Source organism: Lissotriton vulgaris, chromosome 6 (assembly GCF_964263255.1).
Source record: "Lissotriton vulgaris chromosome 6, aLisVul1.2, whole genome shotgun sequence".
Taxonomy (NCBI): Eukaryota; Metazoa; Chordata; class Amphibia; order Caudata; family Salamandridae; genus Lissotriton; species Lissotriton vulgaris.
The window spans coordinates 1,901,618,443-1,901,638,594 of record NC_141694.1 but is presented as its reverse complement, the minus strand read 5'-3'; the positions used below and the strand labels follow the sequence as shown (position 1 = coordinate 1,901,638,594).

At 50.6% G+C, this 20,152-nt stretch overlaps 1 protein-coding gene across 3 annotated transcripts in view; it reads left to right on the top strand.

The window, feature by feature from the left end:
• LOC147709849 (NACHT, LRR and PYD domains-containing protein 3-like) overlaps positions 1 to 20,152 on the top strand; it is a 242,536-nt gene that overhangs the window by 215,879 nt on the left and 6,505 nt on the right. For 2 of the 3 annotated variants that reach the window (XM_086928304.1, XM_086928305.1), the window contains 3 exons: positions 2,185 to 2,355; positions 5,342 to 5,509; positions 11,365 to 11,443. In XM_086928304.1, coding sequence (XP_086784430.1) covers positions 2,185 to 2,355; positions 5,342 to 5,509; positions 11,365 to 11,434 — 409 coding nt within the window. In that variant the 3' untranslated portion in view covers positions 11,435 to 11,443. The remainder of the gene's footprint in view (positions 1 to 2,184; positions 2,356 to 5,341; positions 5,510 to 11,364; positions 11,444 to 20,152) is intronic. The other variant, XM_086928306.1, reaches the window with a different exon arrangement.

Sequence of the window (20,152 nt, the reverse complement as noted above, 5' to 3'; positions counted from 1 at the left end):
GTGAGTCCCAGGCTCTCAAAACCACTGGAGTCAAGCTATCCAGGCTGATGAAGGCTGATAGCCAGAAACCGGTCCTTGGATGCTTGATTCCGGTCTGGGAAAGACATGGCTCGGTAGTTCGGACTGGACTGTTCCCATGAGGCACAGGGTCAGAGCTGATTTGCATATAGCCAGTGTCTAACCCAGGGTGGTGTGGAGTGCAAAAAAACGATGGATTTAGGCCCAGATCCTTGTACTGGGGTGAATGTATGACATTGTTCTACATTCTGTCCATCAACTGTGTGTTTTGCAATTTTCACCCCGAGTCTGCTGGGTATACTCAGACGTGAGTCCCAGGCTCTCCACACCACTGGAGTCAAGCTATCCAGGCTGATGAAGGCTGATAGCCAGAAACCGGTCCTTGGATGCTTGATTCCGGTCTGGGAAAGACATGGCTCGGTAGTTCGGACTGGACTGTTCCCATGAGGTACAGGGTCAGAGCTGATTTGCATATAGCCAGTGTCTAACCCAGGGTGGTGTGGAGTGCAAAAAAACGATGGATTTAGGCCCAGATCCTTGTACTGGGGTGAATGTATGACATTGTTCTACATTCTGTCCATCAACTGTGTTTTTTGCAATTTTCACCACGAGTGTGCTGGGTATACTCAGACGTGAGTCCCAGGCTCTCAAAACCACTGGAGTCAAGCTATCCAGGCTGATGAAGGCTGATAGCCAGAAACCGGTCCTTGGATGCTTGATTCCGGTCTGGGAAAGACATGGCTCGGTAGTTCGGACTGGACTGTTCCCATGAGGCACAGGGTCAGAGCTGATTTGCATATAGCCAGTGTCTAACCCAGGGTGGTGTGGAGTGCAAAAAAACGATGGATTTAGGCCCAGATCCTTGTACTGGGGTGAATGTATGACATTGTTCTACATTCTGTCCATCAACTGTGTTTTTTGCAATTTTCACCCCGAGTGTGCTGGGTATACTCAGACGTGAGTCCCAGGCTCTCCACACCACTGGAGTCAAGCTATCTAGGCTGATGAAGGCTGATAGCCAGAAACCGGTCCTTGGATGCTTGATTCCGGTCTGGGAAAGACATGGCTTGGTAGTTCGGACTGGACTGTTCCCATGAGGCACAGGGTCAGAGCTGATTTTCATATAGCCAGTGTCTAACCCAGGGTGGTGTGGAGTGCAAAAAAAACGATGGATTTAGGCCCAGATCCTTGTACTGGGGTGAATGTATGACATTGGTCTACATTCTGCCCATCAACTGTGTTTTTTGCAATTCTTCTGAAGCAGGGTGAGAGCGAGTATTTTTGGGGGGTCATTTCATTGCTATAAATGGAGATGAAAATATCTGGCAGGGTGAAGAAGGCTTGTTTACAGGGCGGGCGAGCAAATGTCACAGCTCTGTTCTCGCCTCGGTCTCTGTTATCCACCCCAGTCTGGCAGCCTAATGCATGCTTTCTATGGCTTGCGTCTTCTCACTGGCTGCGTCCTCTGCCTTATCTTCCACCATCTCCACGTTTGTTTTCTTTCTGTTTCCTTTATTCGCCTCTGGAGAGGGCAATCTTTCATGACCAAAGCTTTGTGTTTACAAAACTTTAGGAGAGAGAGAGTGTGTGTGTGTGATATGTGTGCGTGTGTGATGTGTGTGTGAGGGTGATATGTGTGTGTGTGTGATATGTGGGTGTGTGTGATATGTGTGTGTGTAATGTGTGTGTGTGTGATGTGTTTTCTATGTGATTAGTTTTGAAGCTGTTTGTGTGGTTGCAAATGCAATAGGTCTCGCATTTGCCAGAGATTAAGCTATTGGCATTGTTAATGACAATGCCATTTATTTATATGTTTTAAAAACAAAAACATAAATAAAAATAATGTCATGAGCAATGCCAATAGCTCTAACTTTAACAATGCTGCGACCATTGCATTGTAAATGCTTGTTCTCAGGATGTGGATGTGCTCCCTCACAGGCCTGTTGTTTTTCACAGGGTGTGGCTGTCTCCCTCACAGGCTTCTGTTGTTTTTCACAGGGTGTGGCTGTCCCCCTCACAGGCTTCTGTTGATTTTCGCAGGGTGTGGATGTGCTCCCTCACAGACTTCTGTTGTCTCTCACAGGATGATGTGCTCCCTCACAAACTCCTGTGGTTTTTTTCAGATTTTAGAAGGGCTCCCTTACAGATTCCTGTTGTTTTTTGCAGGTTGTGGATGTGCTCCCTCACAGATTCCTGTTGTGTGGTGCTCTCATCTGTTCTCAGTACCAGTCCATCTCTCACTGACCTGGATCTGAGCGATAATGAAATTGGGGACTCTGGAGTGCAAAAGCTGTGTGAGGGACTGAAGCATCCGGGCTGCAAAATACAGAAACTGGGGTAGAAAAATCCAGCTTTGACCCTGATCTAACCCCTTTCACCACATCCTCAGGCTCTAAACCGGTTATATACATCCTCAGGCTCTAAACTGGTTATATACATCCTCAGGCTCTAAACCATTTCTATACATCCTCAGGCTCTAAAGCCTTTCCATACATCCTCAGACTCTAACCCCTTTCTTTACATCCTCAGGTTCTAAACTCTTTCTTTACATCCTCAGGTTCTAAACCCACTCTATACATCATCAGGCTCTAAAACCTTTCTAAACATCCTCAGGCTGTAAACCCTTTCTATACATCCTTAGGCTCTAAACCCCTTCTATACATTCTCAGGCTCCAATCCCTTTCTATACATTCTCAGGCTCCAAACCGTTTTTATACATCCTCAGGCTCTAACATCTTTCTTTACATCCTCAGGCTCTAAACCCTTTTTATACATCCTCAGGCTGTAACCCCTTTCTATACATCCTCAGGCTCTATCCCCTTTTTATACATCCTCAGGCTGTAACAACTTTCTATACATTCCCAGGCTCTAAACCCTTTCTATACATCCTCAGGCTCTAAACCCTCTGTATACATCCTCAGGCTCTAAACCTTTTCTATACATCCTGAGGTTCCAAACCCTTTGTTTACACCCTCAGGCTCCAAACTATTGTCATACATGCTCAGGCTCTAACAACTTTCCTTACATCCTCAGGCTCTAACCCCTTTCTTTACATCCTCAGGCTCTAAACCCTTTCTATACATCCTCAGGCTGTAACCCCTTTCTATACATTCTCAGGCTCTAAACCCTTTCTATACATCCTCAGGCTCTAACCCCTTTCTATACATCCTCAGGCTCTAACCCCTTTCTATATATCCTCAGGCGCTAACACCTTTTCTATACATCCACAGGTTCTAAGCCCTGTCTATACATCCTCAGGCTCATCCTCCCTGTCATTGAGCCATATCCCTTCATTGTTGTGCTGCCTTACCATTTTTTTTACCCCATTTTACTCCATTGTTGTTTTTAACAGACCGTTTTCTTTACCCCATAGGCCTGACCTCCATTTCCTCATCTGTCACACCCTCCTTTTCTTTCAGAGCTTTTTACCCTCTGTAAACCTCCCTCAGGTAGAGTTACTCACCTTATAGCCAGTAGTAGCCCATGTGCGCCCTGTCTCTTCAGCAGCCTCTTGTTAATATTCCATGTGGTCAAGTTTGTAACAAATGCATAACCACACTATGACCACTGAACCTACATCTGTGAACCAGTGGATGAAAAAAGACATTTATGATGTAAGATAAACTTAAGACAGACTTAAGACAAACTTAAGACAACTTAAGACAGACTTAAGACAAACTTAAGACAAAATCCTAACTTAAGTCTGTCATAAGTCTGTCTTAAGTTTGTCTTAAGTTTGTCTTAAGTTTATCTTAAGTCAAACGTAAGACAAAATCCTAACTTTACTACTACTAAATGCCTTCTGTGAAAACCAAAAGTAGTACGTGTAGGATTTTGTCTTAAGTTAGCTCCGGGAATCGGGCCCTTAGCGTATAAATGAAAGTACTTCCTCAAGGTAGAAAACCATGATGTGGATCTAATAAGAGTCCACTGATCCAAGCAAACTATACCACTAAAAGTGTTGAGGCAGATAAACTGCACCTATTAATATAAGTGGCTTAACAGTCTCGTGATGGTGCTTAAGAAACCAGGGAGTACAACCCTATTTACTCCCTATTGAGCAAAAGCCCAAAAACACAAAAGAGAATTATTTTGGAATCAGCACCCATCAAAGAAATATCATATAAATCCTTTTATAGTAAATAAGTCCAAAGAGAGAATAGTATAATGAACAGGTCCGGACTCCACTGATGATCGGAATATATTCTTTATTACTTGATCCAAACAATAAAATCCAGATACATAAGTGATTTTCTTTAAGCCAACGCGTTTCGTCTTGTAATCGAGACTTCTTCAGGGCTCAATAAGAGTCAGTATTAAATCAATTGAGAAAAAGTTACTCATATTAAGAAACATCAAGTTATAATTCTTTGTAATCTGTCATGTTCGGACTATACTTGTTTAAACGTTGTTAGGCATGGTAGCCAGAGACAAGGAATAGCATCCGCGGCAAACTGCCTGCTTATGTCTGGAAAGGTGGTCCTTGCTCAGAGTGTCTGTCTCAGACTCCTTTGAAATGTGGACCTTGCTCCGAGTGTCTCTCTCAGGCTCCTTTGAAATGTGGACCTTGCTCGGAGTGTCTCTCTCAGACTCCTTTGAAAGATGGTCCTTGCTCAGTGTCTGTCTCAGACTCATTTCAAAGGTGGTCCTTGCTCAGTGTCTGTCTCAGACTCATTTCAAAGGTGGTCCTTGCTCGGAGTGTCTCTCTCAGACTCCTTTCAAAGGTGATCCTTGCTCAGAGTGTCTGTCTCAGACTCCTCTGAAAGATGACCCTTGCTCAGAGTCTCTCTCTCAGACTCCTTTGAAAGGTGGTCCTTGCTCGGAGCGTCTGTCTCAGACTCATTTGAAAGGTGGTCCTTGCTCGGAGTGTCTGTCTCAGACTCCTTTGATAGATGCTCCTTCTATAAGCTCCAGCTCAATGCGGATGGATCAGGCCGAGCGGATGTGACCTCCAATCCTGCAAGGAAAGATTCTGAGGCAGTGGGAGTTAGAAAATACAAACATAATTGAGGAATCATAGAAGGGAAATATAGGCGTTTCTCAGGGCAGGTGTATGACACTACATTAGAAGATCACTGTACCTCTTGAATAAATGACTGAACCCCAGCAAGAACAGATAACATAGCATAGCCCGAGAGAGTGCACTCCCACCCATCCACAGTTTACACTGAGACATTCCCTACCTCAAATGCATGTTGATAAGCTTATAAAAATCAGTGATGTGGAGCCACGATGCTTCATTCTACCACTGCCACACAATCACACTTAGCTCTGTCAAAGCCACTGCCCGTGTTTGCTGATTCTCTGTTTATGTCGGTGGCAGGCTGGACGACACCACGATGACCAATGACAGCGTTCCGGAGCTCTGCGCGGCGCTCTCGGAAAGGCAAGATATGCAGAGACTGTCCCTGAGGTGGAACCTTCTGACAGACCTGTCCATCGCCTCCTTCACCCGGCTCCTGGAGACCTGCAGTAGCCTTAGTGAACTCAGGTGAGTCTGTTTTATGGAAGATCCAGGCTTACCTTGTAAAAGAATAAGGGCCAAGGCCTAAAGTGATGATCCAATGTCCACAGCCAGTGCTATTGAAGGTCAGTGTGGCGAATACCAAGGCTGCTCACTCTTGATTCCAGCCCAGGCCTCTTTAGTCCACCACCCCAAGTTTCCTGCCCCTTGACTCACTCTTGATTCCAGCCCAGGCCTCTTTAGTCCACCACACCAAGTTTCCTGCCCCTTTAACTGACTCTTGATTTCGGCCCAGGCCTCTTCCATCCACCAACCCAAGCCTCCTGCCCTTATCTCACTCGATTCCACCCCTGGCCTCTTTAGTTCACCACCTCAAGCTTCCGGCCCTTATCTCACTCGATTCCACCCCTGGCCTCTTTAGTTCACCACCTCAAGCTTCCTGCCCCTTTATCTCACTCAATTCCACCCCAGGCCTCTTTAGTCCACCACCCCAAGCTTCCGGCCCTTATCTTACTCGATTCCACCCCTGGCCTCTTTAATCCACCACCCAAGCTTTCTGGCCCTTATCTCACTCTTGATTCCACCCAGGCCTCTTCAGTCCACCACCCCAAGCTTCCTGCCCCTTATCTCACTTTTTATTCCAGTGCAGGCCTCTTTAATCCACAACCCCAAGCTTCCTGCCCTTTATCTCACTGTTGATTCCAGCCAAGGCCTCTTCAGTCCACCACTCCAAGCTTCCTGCCCCTTATCTCACTCTTGATTCCACCCAAGGCCTCTTAGTCCACCACCCCAAGCTTCCTGCCCCTTTATCTCACTCTTGATTCCAGCCCAGGCCTCTTTAGTCCACCACCCCAAGCTTCCTGCCCATTTATCTCATTCTTGATTCCAGCCCAGGCCTCTTTAGTCCACCACCCCAAGCTTCCTGCCCCTCATCTCACTCTTGATTCCACCCTAGGCCTCTTAGTCCACCACCCCAAGCTTCCTGCCCCTTTATCTCACTCTTGATTCCAGCCCAGGCCTCTTTAATCCACAACCCCAAGCTTCCTGCCCTTTATCTCACTGTTGATTCCAGCCAAGGCCTCTTTAGTCCACCACCCCAAGCTTCCTGCCCATTTATCTCATTCTTGATTCCAGCCCAGGCCTCTTTAGTCCACCACCCCAAGCTTCCTGCCCATTTATCTCATTCTTGATTCCAGCCCAGGCCTCTTTGGTCCATTACCCCAAGCTTCCTGCCCCTTTATCTCACTCTTGAATCCAGCCCAGTCCTCTTTAGTCCACCACCCTAAGCTTCCTGCCCATTTATCTCATTCTTGATTCCAGCCCAGGCCTCTTTAGTCCACCACCCCAAGCTTCCTGCCCCTTATCTAACTCTTGATTCCAGCCCAGGCCTCTTCAGTCCACCACCCAAGCTTCCTGCCCCTTTATCTCACTCTTGAATCCAGCCCAGGCCTCTTCAGTCCACCACCCCAAGCTTCCTGCCCATTTATCTCATTCTTGATTCCAGCCCAGGCCTCTTTAGTCCACCACCCCAAGCTTCCTGCCCATTTATCTCACTCTTGATTCCCGCCCAGGCTTCTTTAGTCCACAACCCAAGCTTCCTGCCCATTTATCTCATTCTTGATTCCAGCCCAGGCCTCTTCAGTCCACCACCCCAAGCTTCCTGCCCATTTATCTCATTCTTGATTCAAGCCCAGGCCTCTTTAATCCACCACCCCAAGCTTCCTGCCCATTTATCTCATTCTTTATTCCAGCCCAGGCCTCTTTAGTCCACCACCCCAAGCTTCCTGCCCATTTATCTCACTCTTGATTCCCGCCCAGGCTTCTTTAATTCACCTCCCCAAGCTTCCTGCCCATTTATCTCACTCTTGATTCCAGCCCAGGCGTCTTTAGTCCACCACCCCAAGCTTCCTGCCCCTTTATCTCACTCTTGATTGCAGCCCAGGCGTCTTTAGTCCACCACCTCAAGCTTCCTTACCCTTATCTCACTCTTGATTCCACCCCTGGCCTCTTCAGTCCACCACTCCAAGCTTCCTTATCCTTATCTCACACTTGATTCCAGCCCAGGCCTCTTCAGTCCACCACCCAAAGCTTCCTGCCCATTTATCTCACTCTTGATTCCCGCCCAGGCTTCTTTAATTCACCTCCCCAAGCTTCCTGCCCATTTATCTCATTCTTGATTCCAACCCAGGCCTCTTCAGTCCACCACCCCAAGCTTCCTGCCCCTTTATCTCACTCTTGATTGCAGCCCTGGCCTCTTTAGTTCACCACCCCAAGCTTCCTGCCCATTTATCTCACTCTTGATTCCAGCCCAGGCGTCTTTAGTCCACCACCTCAAGCTTCCTTACCCTTATCTCACTCTTGATTCCACCCCTGGCCTCTTCAGTCCACCACTCCAAGCTTCCTTATCCTTATCTCACACTTGATTCCAGCCCAGGCCTCTTCAGTCCACCACCCAAAGCTTCCTGCCCATTTATCTCACTCTTGATTCCCGCCCAGGCTTCTTTAATTCACCTCCCCAAGCTTCCTGCCCATTTATCTCATTCTTGATTCCAGCCCAGGCCTCTTCAGTCCACCACCCCAAGCTTCCTGCCCCTTTATCTCACTCTTGATTGCAGCCCTGGCCTCTTTAGTTCACCACCCCAAGCTTCCTGTCCATTTTTCTCACTCTTGAATCCAGCCCAGGCCTCTTCCATCCACCGCCCCAAGCTTACTGTTCCTTTATCTCACTCTTGATTCCAGCCCAGGCCTCTTACATCCACCGCCCCAAGCTTCCTGCCCCTTTATCTCACTCTTGATTCCCCCGTAGGCCTCTTAGTCCACCACCCCAAGCTTCCTTACCCTTATCTCATTCTTGATTCCAGCCCAGGCCTCTTCCATCTACCACCCCAAGCTTCCTGCCCCTTATCTCACTCTTGATTCCAGCCCAAGCCTCTTCCATACACCGCCCCAAGCTTACTGTCCCTTTATCTCACTCTTTATTCCAGCCCAGGCCTCTTACATCCACCGCCCCAAGCTTCCTGCCCCTTTATCTCACTCTTGATTCCACCCTAGGCCTCTTATTCCACCACCCCAAGCTTCCTTACCCTTATCTCATTCTTGATTCCAGCCCAGGCCTCTTCCATCCACCACCCCAAGCTTCCTGCCCCTTATCTCACTCTTGATTCCAGCCCAGGCCTCTTCCATCCACCGCCCCAAGCTTACTGTCCCTTTATCTCACTCTTGATTCCAGCCCAGGCCTCTTCCATCCACCGCCCCAAGTTTACTGTCCCTTTATCTCACTCTTGATTCCACCCTAAGCCTCTTAGTCCACCACCCCAAGCTTCCTTACCCTTATCTCATTCTTGATTCCAGCCCAGGCCTCTTTAGTTCACCACCCCAAGCTTCCTGCCCCTTATCTCACTCTTGATTCCAGCCCAGGCCTCTTCCATCCACCGCTCCAAGCTTCCTGCCCCTTATCTCACTCTTGATCCAGCCCAGGCCTCTAACATCCACCGCCCCAAGCTTCCTGCCCCTTTATCTCACTCTTGATTCCACCCTAGGCCTCTTAGTCCACCACCCCAAGCTTCCTTACCCTTATCTCATTCTTGATTCCAGCCCAGGCCTCTTCCATCCACCACCCCAAGCTTCCTGCCCCTTTATCTCACTCTTGATTCCACCCTAGGCCTCTTAGTCCACCACCCCAAGCTTCCTTACCCTTATCTCATTCTTGATTCCAGCCCAGGCCTCTTCCATCCACCACCCCAAGCTTCCTGACCCTTATCTCACTCTTGATTCCAGCCCAGGCCTCTTCCCTCCACCGCCCCAAGCTTACTGTCCCCTTATCTCACTCTTGATTCCAGCCCAGGCCTCTTCCATCCACCACCCCAAGCTTCCTGCCCCTTTATCTCACTCTTGATTCCAGCCCAGGCCTCTTCCATCCACCACCCCAAGCTTCCTGTCCCTTTATCTCATTCTTGATTCCAGCCCAGGCCTCTTCCATCCACCGCCCCAAGTTTACTGTCCCTTTATCTCACTCTTAACTCCACCCTTAGCCTCTTAGTCCACCACCCCAAGCTTCCTTACCCTTATCTCACTCTTGATTCCAGCCCAGGCCTCTTCCATCCACCACCCCAAGCTTCCTGCCCCTTATCTCACTCTTGATTCCAGCCCAGGCCTCTTCCATCCACCGCCCCAAGCTTCCTGCCCCTTATCTCACTCTTGATTCCAGCCCAGGCCTCTTACATCCACCGCCCCAAGCTTCCTGCCCCTTTATCTCACTCTTGATTCCACCGTAGGCCTCTTAGTCCACAACCCCAAGCTTCCTGTCCCTTTATCTCATTCTTGATTCCAGCCCAGGCCTCTTCCATCCACCGCCCCAAGTTTACTGTCCCTTTATCTCACTCTTAATTCCACCCTTAGCCTCTTAGTCCACCACCCCAAGCTTCCTTACCCTTATCTCACTCTTGATTCCAGCCCAGGCCTCTTCCATCCACCGCCCCAAGCTTCCTTACCCTTATCTCACTCTTGATTCCAGCCCAGGCCTCTTCCATCCACCACCCCAAGCTTCCTGCCCCTTATCTCACTCTTGATTCCAGCCCAGGCCTCTTCCATCCACCACCCCAAGCTTCCTGCCCCTTATCTCACTCTTGATTCCAGCCCGGGCCTCTTTAGTCCACCACCCCAAGCTTCCTGCCCCTTTATCTTACTCTTGATTCCACCCTAGGCCTCTTAGTCCACCCCCCCCAAGCTTCCTTACCCTTATCTCATTCTTGATTCCAGCCCAGGCCTCTTTAGTCCACCACCCCAAGCTTCCGGCCCCTTATCTCACTCTTGATTCCAGCCCAGGCCTCTTCCATCCACCGCCCCAAGCTTCCTGTCCCTTTATCTCATTCTTGATTCCAGCCCAGGCCTCTTCCATCCACCGCCCCAAGTTTACTGTCCCTTTATCTCACTCTTAATTCCACCCTTAGCCTCTTAGTCCACCACCCCAAGCTTCCTTACCCTTATCTCACTCTTGATTCCAGCCCAGGCCTCTTCCATCCACCACCCCAAGCTTCCTGCCCCTTATCTCACTCTTGATTCCAGCCCAGGCCTCTTCCATCCACCGCCCCAAGCTTCCTGCCCCTTATCTCACTCTTGATTCCAGCCCAGGCCTCTTACATCCACCGCCCCAAGCTTCCTGCCCCTTTATCTCACTCTTGATTCCACCGTAGGCCTCTTAGTCCACCACCCCAAGCTTCCTTACCCTTATCTCATTCTTGATTCAAGCCCAGGCCTCTTCCATCCACCGCCCCAGGCTTCCTTACCCTTATCTCATTCTTGATTCCAGCCCAGGCCTCTTCCATCCACCGCCCCAAGCTTCCTGCCCCTTTATCTCACTCTTGATTCCAGCCCAGGCCTCTTACATCCACCGCCCCAAGCTTCCTGCCCCTTGCTCACACTCTTGCAGGTTCCTCATTTCTCCTTTTGTCAATGTTTCCACTTTTCTCTTCCTCCTTCTTACCCTTGTGTGTTTTTCTCTCTTTTGTTCTGGGATAAAGTCTGATGAGGAACGACAAGTGCTGGGTCCCACAAATGTGTGCTGGTGGGGTCCACCTGCAAACACTGGCTCAAATTAAGCACTTTGTGTGTCCCATAGTGTCCTCTCACAGGACTGATGCTTTGTCATTGAGCTGCGCAGGGCCCTTGATGTATGTTTCCCTCCTCACATCCGCTTCACCTTGGGTAAATCATATACACGCGGCGGCTGGGCAATGGCGGCCCACACAGCTCAGGGTTTAGATTCAGAGTCCTTTGTCTGTCTCAATGTCCAAAATTATCCGGTGCCTCCAGGTGTGTGAGAGGAGGACATTAGATTTTAAAACGGGTTTGTTTACTAAATACACCTATTCCTCTCCCCTCAGACTGTGCGGCAATAAGTTCAGTGCTGCTGGCGTCGTGAAGATGGGGTCGCTGACTAAAGTAGAGCTCTGACCAGACCAGGTGGGTTCATCTCTCCTTTGGATCTCTCAAGTATGTTCTTTTACATGTGTCATGGATAGGATGCTTCCCACACTTGTATGCCAGACCTAGGAACAGATGCAGCTCTAGGTGGGGTTTTCACCATGAGAATCAGCCTCCCCACAGCCTCTTTCATGCCATAATTCCTGGGTGGTGTCTTGGCAGAAGACCGCAGGGGCTTGGCGGGGATAGATGTCCACTGGTCATCTGACATTCATATTGAACGCTTCAGTGGGCATGTTTTGGGGTTACTGCTCCTCGTCCTCTCTGGGGTCCTTCTGTCCTCTGGGTCCAGATTATAGTTTCCCATCCCTGTAATGCTAGCACCCTTCCCTCTCTCCCTGGTCAGCACCTCTCATCATGTGTGGTGCACACGCGTTGCGTTGCGTTGCGTTTACATCTACCGCTGTGTGTTGCTGAGCAGAGAAACGTTCTCACTCGGAGTAAACATATACAATGCGTCTGTTATAAACCCAGAACCAGGGTGTGAGAAGTTGGCCCGATATGCAACGTTCGCTATTCTAGCGACCGCTATGTATCGTTCCAACGACCCTTATGGTGTTTGGTTGTAAGTCAACCTATAGACCAGCTATCCTAGTAGCATGGATACGAGCAGTCTAAGGCTAAAGACTCGAGAGGGCGCGTTAAGCCAGCTGTTTACCACACATGTACCCCTTGAACACCCAGTGAAAGGACACCACACAAGTGTTATGAAAATAAACAGTATATTTATTAAGAATCACAACAGCCCTGTACTCTTTATGAGGACAGGGTACTAAGCACAAACCAAATCTCTTTAGCAAATACTTCAAGTGCACAGTTTAAAACAAGTGTCCGGGGACACGGAAAGGTTAAGGCAAGTCGGAAGCGAGGGACTCGGGACCCTAGAGTAAGGAGGCTATGCAGGCACCGAAATGCCGAGTTACCTAGCCACGAGGGCTGCGGCTGCACAAGTCTTACAGGCGTCGGGGTCTTCGCTGACGAGCCAGGAGCCGGAAGAAAAGGAGTTGCTGGCCGGCGACCAGTGTTGAATAGTTCGTAGAGATTGATGAAACCTGAAAGCAGAGGGGACCAAGTTCGTACTACTAGCCAGTAGTCAGAGGGTACCAGGAAGGCACCGGTTGGCCGTCACCTCGACCAGGTGAGTGGGCGACGCTAGGCTCTGCAGTCTCTCGGACCAGGAGGCGTTGTCGGCGACCACGGTGGAGGTGCGAGCTGTCCCACGACGGATGTCGCTGTCGGCGTCTTGGGTGGACCAGGAGGGTCCGGGGTGCCTCTCAAAAGATGGAAGCAGGGGCCAGTCTGGAGCAACCAGACCGGCAGTGTTGATTCTTGGTCGTCGTCACAGAAGGGCACGAGCCAGCGGCAAGTGACCAGACAACGTGCTGAGCAGCGAGCAGAAGGGCCCCACGCAGATCGTGGAGATGCTGGGAGACTGCACTTCGGTGCTGGAGCGGCTCAGGGTCGGGGCTTCTCGGACCCCAGAGCACTCACCAGAGAGTTACCTCGATGGTCGTGCTGGTTTTTAAGAGCGTGCAGGTTCTGATGATGGCCGGTCCCTCGAGGTCTCGTCGCACCCACAGATCACAGCTGAGCTGATGACGTGGGTAGAGGTCAGAGGTGCCAGGGAAGCCGGTTCTCGTCGAGCTGGGCCGTCGGATTCCTTGAGGAAGGACTTACAGCAAACCGCAGAGTTCTTAGATGGTGCCCGCTGATGCAGGGTGACTACTCCTTAGCCACAAGGGAGAAATCTTGAGAAGAGTCTTGAAGTCCTTTCGTAGAAAGTATTCTTGATTCAAAGATGATCTAATTTGGAAGGGTCCCCGCTCCGGCCTTTATCCTAAAGAAAGGGGTGGGTACATGACTAGGTCCTGCCCTAAGGGTGGGACCAGAAAGGGGGGTAGTTACACCCCTCTCCCCTGCCGGACTTTCCCCAGGCCAGGGCTGTCGCCCCTGGAACTGGTTCTAACCGGCAGATGCGTAGTGAGCACCGGGGTGCCACTCCGCAGTCACCTTCTCGCAAAAGCCCTACCTACCCAGAATACACAAACCCTGTCTGGGACGGTGCGAACACTGCCCTCGACCGGAAACCCTTTGTCCAAGTGCTCCTCGCTGGAAGGACTCCCAGCAGCAGGAGGTCAGACTTGTGTCTGTGGTGGCAGCATCCATTTTGTGGAGCTGAGGCTTTCGTTAACTTTAACCGGGGTTCACAGTCACGTACATGTCGTGTCCCTCTAGAAGGGCGGAATGCTAACCTCGTCGCCAGAGTTGATGAGAGGGCAGCATCCCGATTTGTATGACACCTTACTCGACATGTCTTGATAACGCGACACCGAAGTTACCTATATGGTACGCGTTATCATGGAACAGCCATTGGGTCTTGATCCCACCGCTGCCACCATGACCCCCCCCCAAACGTCGGAACAACTGACTAACCTTGACCAGGTAAGTCTTCTTGTTCTAAGTGGAAATATCTGGAGAGCCCATCGGCATTGCCATGATCAGTACCAGGTCTATGTTCCACTGTGAAGTCCATCCCCTGTAGGGAAATGGACCACCTAAGCAGTTTGGGGTTTTCACCCTTCATCTGATTTAGCCACAAGAGGGGCTTATGGTCGGTCTGAATCTTGAAGTGAGTGCCAAACAAGTATGGCCTCAGCTTCTTCAGGGCCCAAACCACAGCAAAGGCCTCCCTCTCAATAGCTGACCAATTCTTCTCTCTAGGGGTCAGCCGTCTACTTATAAAAGCAATGGGCTGGTCTTGACCATCAAAATTCAGTTGAGAAAGAACAGCTCCCACACCCAACTCAGAAGCATCTGTTTGGACAATGAATGGTTTGGAGTAGTCCGGACTCTTGAGGATAGGCGCCGTGCACATGGCCTGCTTTAGGTCATCGAATGCTTTTTGACAGCTCGCTGTCCACTGAACCTTTTTTGGCATTTTCTTACTTGTCAGTTCATTTAATGGTGTCACGATGGAACCATAGTTCCTGACAAACTTCCTGTAGTATCCAGTCAGGCCCAAGAAAGCTCGAACCTGAGTCTGGGTGGTTGGAGGAGCCCAGTCCCTGATTGACTGTATCTTGCTCTCCAGTGGCTGAACCTGACCTCCACCGACAAGGTGGCCCAGGTATACAACCTGTGTCTGCCCTATCTGGCACTTGGTGGCCTTGATAGTGAGACCTGCTGCTTGCAGTGCCTCCAACGTCTTCCGCAGGTGGACCAGGTGATCCTCCCAGGTGGAGCTAAAGACAGCAATATCGTCAAGATATGCCGCACAGAAGTCATCCAGCCCAGTAAGGACGTGATTCACCAACCGTTGGAAGGTGGCAGGTGCATTTTTCAGACCAAAGGGCATCACCACGAACTGATAATGCCCACCAGGGGTTGAAAATGCTGTCTTAGGCTTGGCGTCCTCAGCTAACCTGATCTGCCAATACCCAGCTGTCAGGTCAAACGTACTTAAGTAGTTGGCCGAAGCCAGCCTATCAATAAGCTCGTCTGCCCTTGGTATTGGGTGGGCGTCAGTCTTAGTGACTGCATTGAGACCCCTGTAGTCTACGCAGAACCTCATCTCTCTCTTACCACCCTGGGTGTGAGGTTTCGGCACTAGAACTACGGGACTAGCCCAAGGGCTATCCGAGGGTTCAATGACTCCCAGCTCCAACATTTTCTGCACTTCACTTTTGATGCAGTCTCTGACGTGATCAGGCTGCCTGTAGATTTTACTCTTTACGGGCAGGCTGTCACCAGTGTCGACCTCATGGGTGCACCAATCGGTCTGACTGGGTGTCAGAGAAAACAGATGTCGGAACGACTGAAGAACCTGTTTACAGTCGCTCTGTTGATGGTCGGAGAGGCTGCCGCAAAAGACAACACCATCTACCGAGCCATCGTCAGGATTCTGAGAGAGCAGGTCGGGGAGAGGATCACTCTCCTCCTCCTGTCCCTCATCTATGGCCATGAGCAAACTCATGTCCTTCCTGTCGACATATGCTTTGAGCCTGTTGACATGAAGCACCCTGTGGGGGCTCCGGGGAGTTCCCAGGTCGACCAGGTAGGTGACCTCTCCCTTTTTCTCCAGGATGGTGTGGGGCCCGGACCATTTGTCCTTGAGTGCTGCTGGGGCCACTGGCTCCAACACCCACACCTTCTGTCCGGGCTGATAAACAGTCAAGACAGCCTTTTGGTCATGCCAAGCTTTCTGGAGTTCTTGGCTGGCCTTAAGGTTTTCAGATGCCTTTTCCATGTACTCAGCCATCCGCGAGCGGAGGCCGAGCACATAGTCCACTATGTTGGCTGCAGGCTTTTTGAGAGGTCTCTCCCATCCTTCCTTCACCAAACACAGGGGTCCTCTTACAGGATGCCCGTACAAAAGTTCAAAAGGGCTGTAGCCAACCCCCTTCTGTGGGACTTCTCTGTAGGCGAACAAGAGGCAGGGGATCAGGACGTCCCATCTACGCCGAAGCTTTTCCGGTAGTCCATGAATCATCCCTTTTAGGGTCCTGTTGAATCTCTCAACAAGCCCATTGCATTGTGGATGATAGGGGGTAGTGAACTTGTAGTTAACACCACATTCCTTCCACATAGCAGTTAAGTAGCTCGACATAAAGTTTGCACCTCTGTCGGAGACGACCTCCTTAGGGAAGCCCACTCTGGAGAATACTCCAACTAGGGCTCTTGCCACAACAGGTGCTGTAGTGGTCCTAAGGGGAATAGCTTCAGGATACCTGGTGGCATGATCCACTACCACCAGTATAAACTTGTGCCCTGATGCTGTCGGTGGTTCCATGGGACCGACGAGGTCGATCCCCACCCGTTCAAAGGGCACCCCCACCACAGGCATTGGTATAAGGGGGGCCTTTGTCGTGCCACCTGACTTACCACTGGCTTGGCAAGTGACACAGGAGCGGCAAAACTCCTTGGTATCCTCGTTCATGTGAGGCCAGTGAAAGTGCGAGACAAGCCTGTCCCACGTTTTCGTCTGGCCTAAGTGACCTGCTAAGGGAATCTCATGGGCCAAGGTAAGTAGGAAACCACGCTGAGACAAGGGGACGACCAGCCTCCTGGTCATGCCAGGCTTGGGGTCTCTTGCCTCAGTGTACAGGAGTCCATCTTCCCAGTATACCTTGTGGGTACCTGTGGCGTTCCCAGCAGCCTCAGCAGCAGCCTGCTGTCTGAGGGGTTCAAGAGAAGGGCAGTCTAATTGGTCCTTCCCCAGATCTTCCCTTGAGGGTCCCCCTGAGCCCAAGAATTCAACTTGGTCAAGTTCGAACTCTCTCGGCTCAGTTTCCCTCAATTCCTGTAGGTCAGCCTCCTCTGAGACTTGATCCTCGACCTGGGGCAAGGGGGAAGGCGCAGCCTTAACCCTACTGCTCTTTTTCTTGGGAGGTGTCTGGTCCGTTGTTCCAGGATCCAGCACCTGTTCAGTGGGGCATTTCCTGACCTGCGACCTAGTCACAGCGAACACATGTGCTGGCAAACCTAACATTTCCATGTGAGTCCGGTGCTCCACTTCTGACCATTGTGACGACTCCAAATCATTGCCCAACAAACAATCCACTGGGAGGTCTGGACTAACTACAACCTTCTTTTGGCCAGTTACCCCTCCCCAGGAGAAAGCTACAACTGCCATACTGTGATTGGTAGTGACATTGCTTGCATTGGTCACCAGGAATTCTGTACCTGGCATGATCTGTCCAGGGTCCACAAAGTTAGGCGTCACCATGGTGACGCTGGCACAAGTGTCCCTATAGGCCTGAGCCATCTTTCCATTTATGAAAGGCGTCTGTCGGTATTTGCCCAGCGTATTGGGGCTTACGTCAGGGGATACGTCCGCGTCCCCTGTACTGACAAGGACAGCCTGAGTGAGTGTGCCAACTAAGTTGTCACGCCCCTCAGAACCCAGGGTTAACCCTACTAAACCCTTGGGAGGCGCACTACCACTGCTGACTGTACTAGGGGGCACAGGTGCCTTAGGGGCTGCAGTGGCAGGAGTCTGCCCTCCTCCTTTCTTGGTGCACTCACTAAACCAGTGAGACTTACTTTTACAGTACTGGCACCAACGTTTGGATTGGCCTTCTTTCTTCTTTTGGGGAGCCTGACCCCCACCCTCTTTGGGTTGTTGGGGACCTGTCGAAGACTTCTGGTCATTTTGTTCCCCCTTAGAATCTTTACCCTTCTGGTCTGCTTTCTTCTGACCACCTTGATTCTGGCCCTGGTTCTGTTTAACTCTCGTACGAACCCATTTGTCCGCCTTCTGCCCCAATTCTTGAGGAGAGGTCAGATCCGAGTCGACAAGATGCTGATGCAACAACTGGTTCTGACAATTGTTTAAAATTTGTTCTCTCATCATCAAATTATACAATCCTTTGTAATCAGTAACCTTACTGCCCAGCAACCAGCCCTCAAAAGCCTTAGTGGCACAATCGACAAAATCAGACCAGTCTTGAGACTGCGTTTTCTGGGTATCCCTGAACAGCACCCTGTACTGCTCAGTGGTTAGGCCGAACCCTTCAACGAGTGTATTCTTCAAGACTTGGTAATTGTTAGCGTCCTCTACCCTTGTGGTGAGGAGCTTGTCTCTTCCTTTACCTTCAAAGGAGAGCCACAAGATAGCTGCCCACTGACTCTGGGGAACGCCTTGCACAGTGCAGGCCCTCTCCAAAGCAGTAATCCATTTGTGGATGTCGTCCCCTTGCTTAAAGGGGGGCACTATCTTCCCAAGGTGTTTCGTATCGAAACTCTTTTCCCTATTACTAGGTACATTGCTGCCACCAGTGGGGACTGCCCCACTTAACTGTTGCTCTCTAGCGAAAGCAAGCTTTTCTTTGGCCAGGGCAAGTTCTTCCCTTTCGATCCGCAGATTAGCTGCCCTTTCCTTCGCTTCGTACACTCTCCTCTGAGGGGACGTCATCCCTCTTTGAGAAGAGTTGTGAGAGCCGTTGGTATGAAGGGATCTGCCAGAGCCTCTTGATAGAGATCTGGCTCGTCCATTCCCCATGTTAAGCTGACCTGATAGTGGCCCCAGGGGTCCCCCAGTACCGCTATCATGTTTGCTTAAGTTGGACCTGCTTAGTCTGACGACTTCTACCTGTCCCTTATCTGCCTCGTCCCCAGAGAGATCCTCATCCTCATCCTCCTCCACATCCTCGTTCTCGGTTGCGAGATGAATGAGGTCAGGATCGTCTCGGGTTCCCTCGAGGGGAGGCATGTCTCCTTCTGGATTAGAAGAGCTACGAAGTTTCTCAGCTCTCCTGGCATCATAAGTCTCCAAGAGACCAATCAGAAAGGACGTTGTGGGGTTAGACCCCTGCTGAATCTTCCGGGAGTGACACAATCGTCTTAACTCCTTGAAGCTCAGCACAGTATATCCTGAAGGGATGACCTGTGGAGGGTCAACTGACACAAGGGGAGACTCAGAGTTTCCTCCTTGGCCCGACATACTGTTTCTAGTGTGGTGTAAGTGGTGCACCTACCTACACTATGTGTTTTCCTACTTTTCCCTTGCTAAGAGCTGTAGCCAAGGTGTGCTAAGCCTTGAGGAGCTACAACAGCTGGTTCAGTAGAACTCAGAGTATTCTAAGCTTTAGTTATATGTACTAACAGTACTTGTGCGATCTTTCAACAAGATATTCTTAGGATACGTGTGGTAAAACAACAGCAAGCTCAAATCCCACCGCTGCCACCAATGTGAGAAGTTGGCCCGATATGCAACGTTTGCTATTCTAGCGACCGCTATGTATCGTTCCAACGACCCTTATGGTGTTTGGTTGTAAGTCAACCTATAGACCAGCTATCCTAGTAGCATGGATACGAGCAGTCTAAGGCTAAAGACTCGAGAGGGCGCGTTAAGCCAGCTGTTTACCACACATGTACCCCTTGAACACCCAGTGAAAGGACACCACACAAGTGTTATGAAAATAAACAGTATATTTATTAAGAATCACAACAGCCCTGTACTCTTTATGAGGACAGGGTACTAAGCACAAACCAAATCTCTTTAGCAAATACTTCAAGTGCACAGTTTAAAACAAGTGTCCGGGGACACGGAAAGGTTAAGGCAAGTCGGAAGCGAGGGACTCGGGACCCTAGAGTAAGGAGGCTATGCAGGCACCGAAATGCCGAGTTACCTAGCCACGAGGGCTGCGGCTGCACAAGTCTTACAGGCGTCGGGGTCTTCGCTGACGAGCCAGGAGCCGGAAGAAAAGGAGTTGCTGGCCGGCGACCAGTGTTGAATAGTTTGTAGAGATTGATGAAACCTGAAAGCAGAGGGGACCAAGTTCGTACTACTAGCCAGTAGTCAGAGGGTACCAGGAAGGCACCGGTTGGCCGTCACCTCGACCAGGTGAGTGGGCGACGCTAGGCTCTGCAGTCTCTCGGACCAGGAGGCGTTGTCGGCGACCACGGTGGAGGTGCGAGCTGTCCCACGACGGATGTCGCTGTCGGCGTCTTGGGTGGACCAGGAGGGTCCGGGGTGCCTCTCAAAAGATGGAAGCAGGGGCCAGTCTGGAGCAACCAGACCGGCAGTGTTGATTCTTGGTCGTCGTCACAGAAGGGCACGAGCCAGCGGCAAGTGACCAGACAACGTGCTGAGCAGCGAGCAGAAGGGCCCCACGCAGATCGTGGAGATGCTGGGAGACTGCACTTCGGTGCTGGAGCGGCTCAGGGTCGGGGCTTCTCGGACCCCAG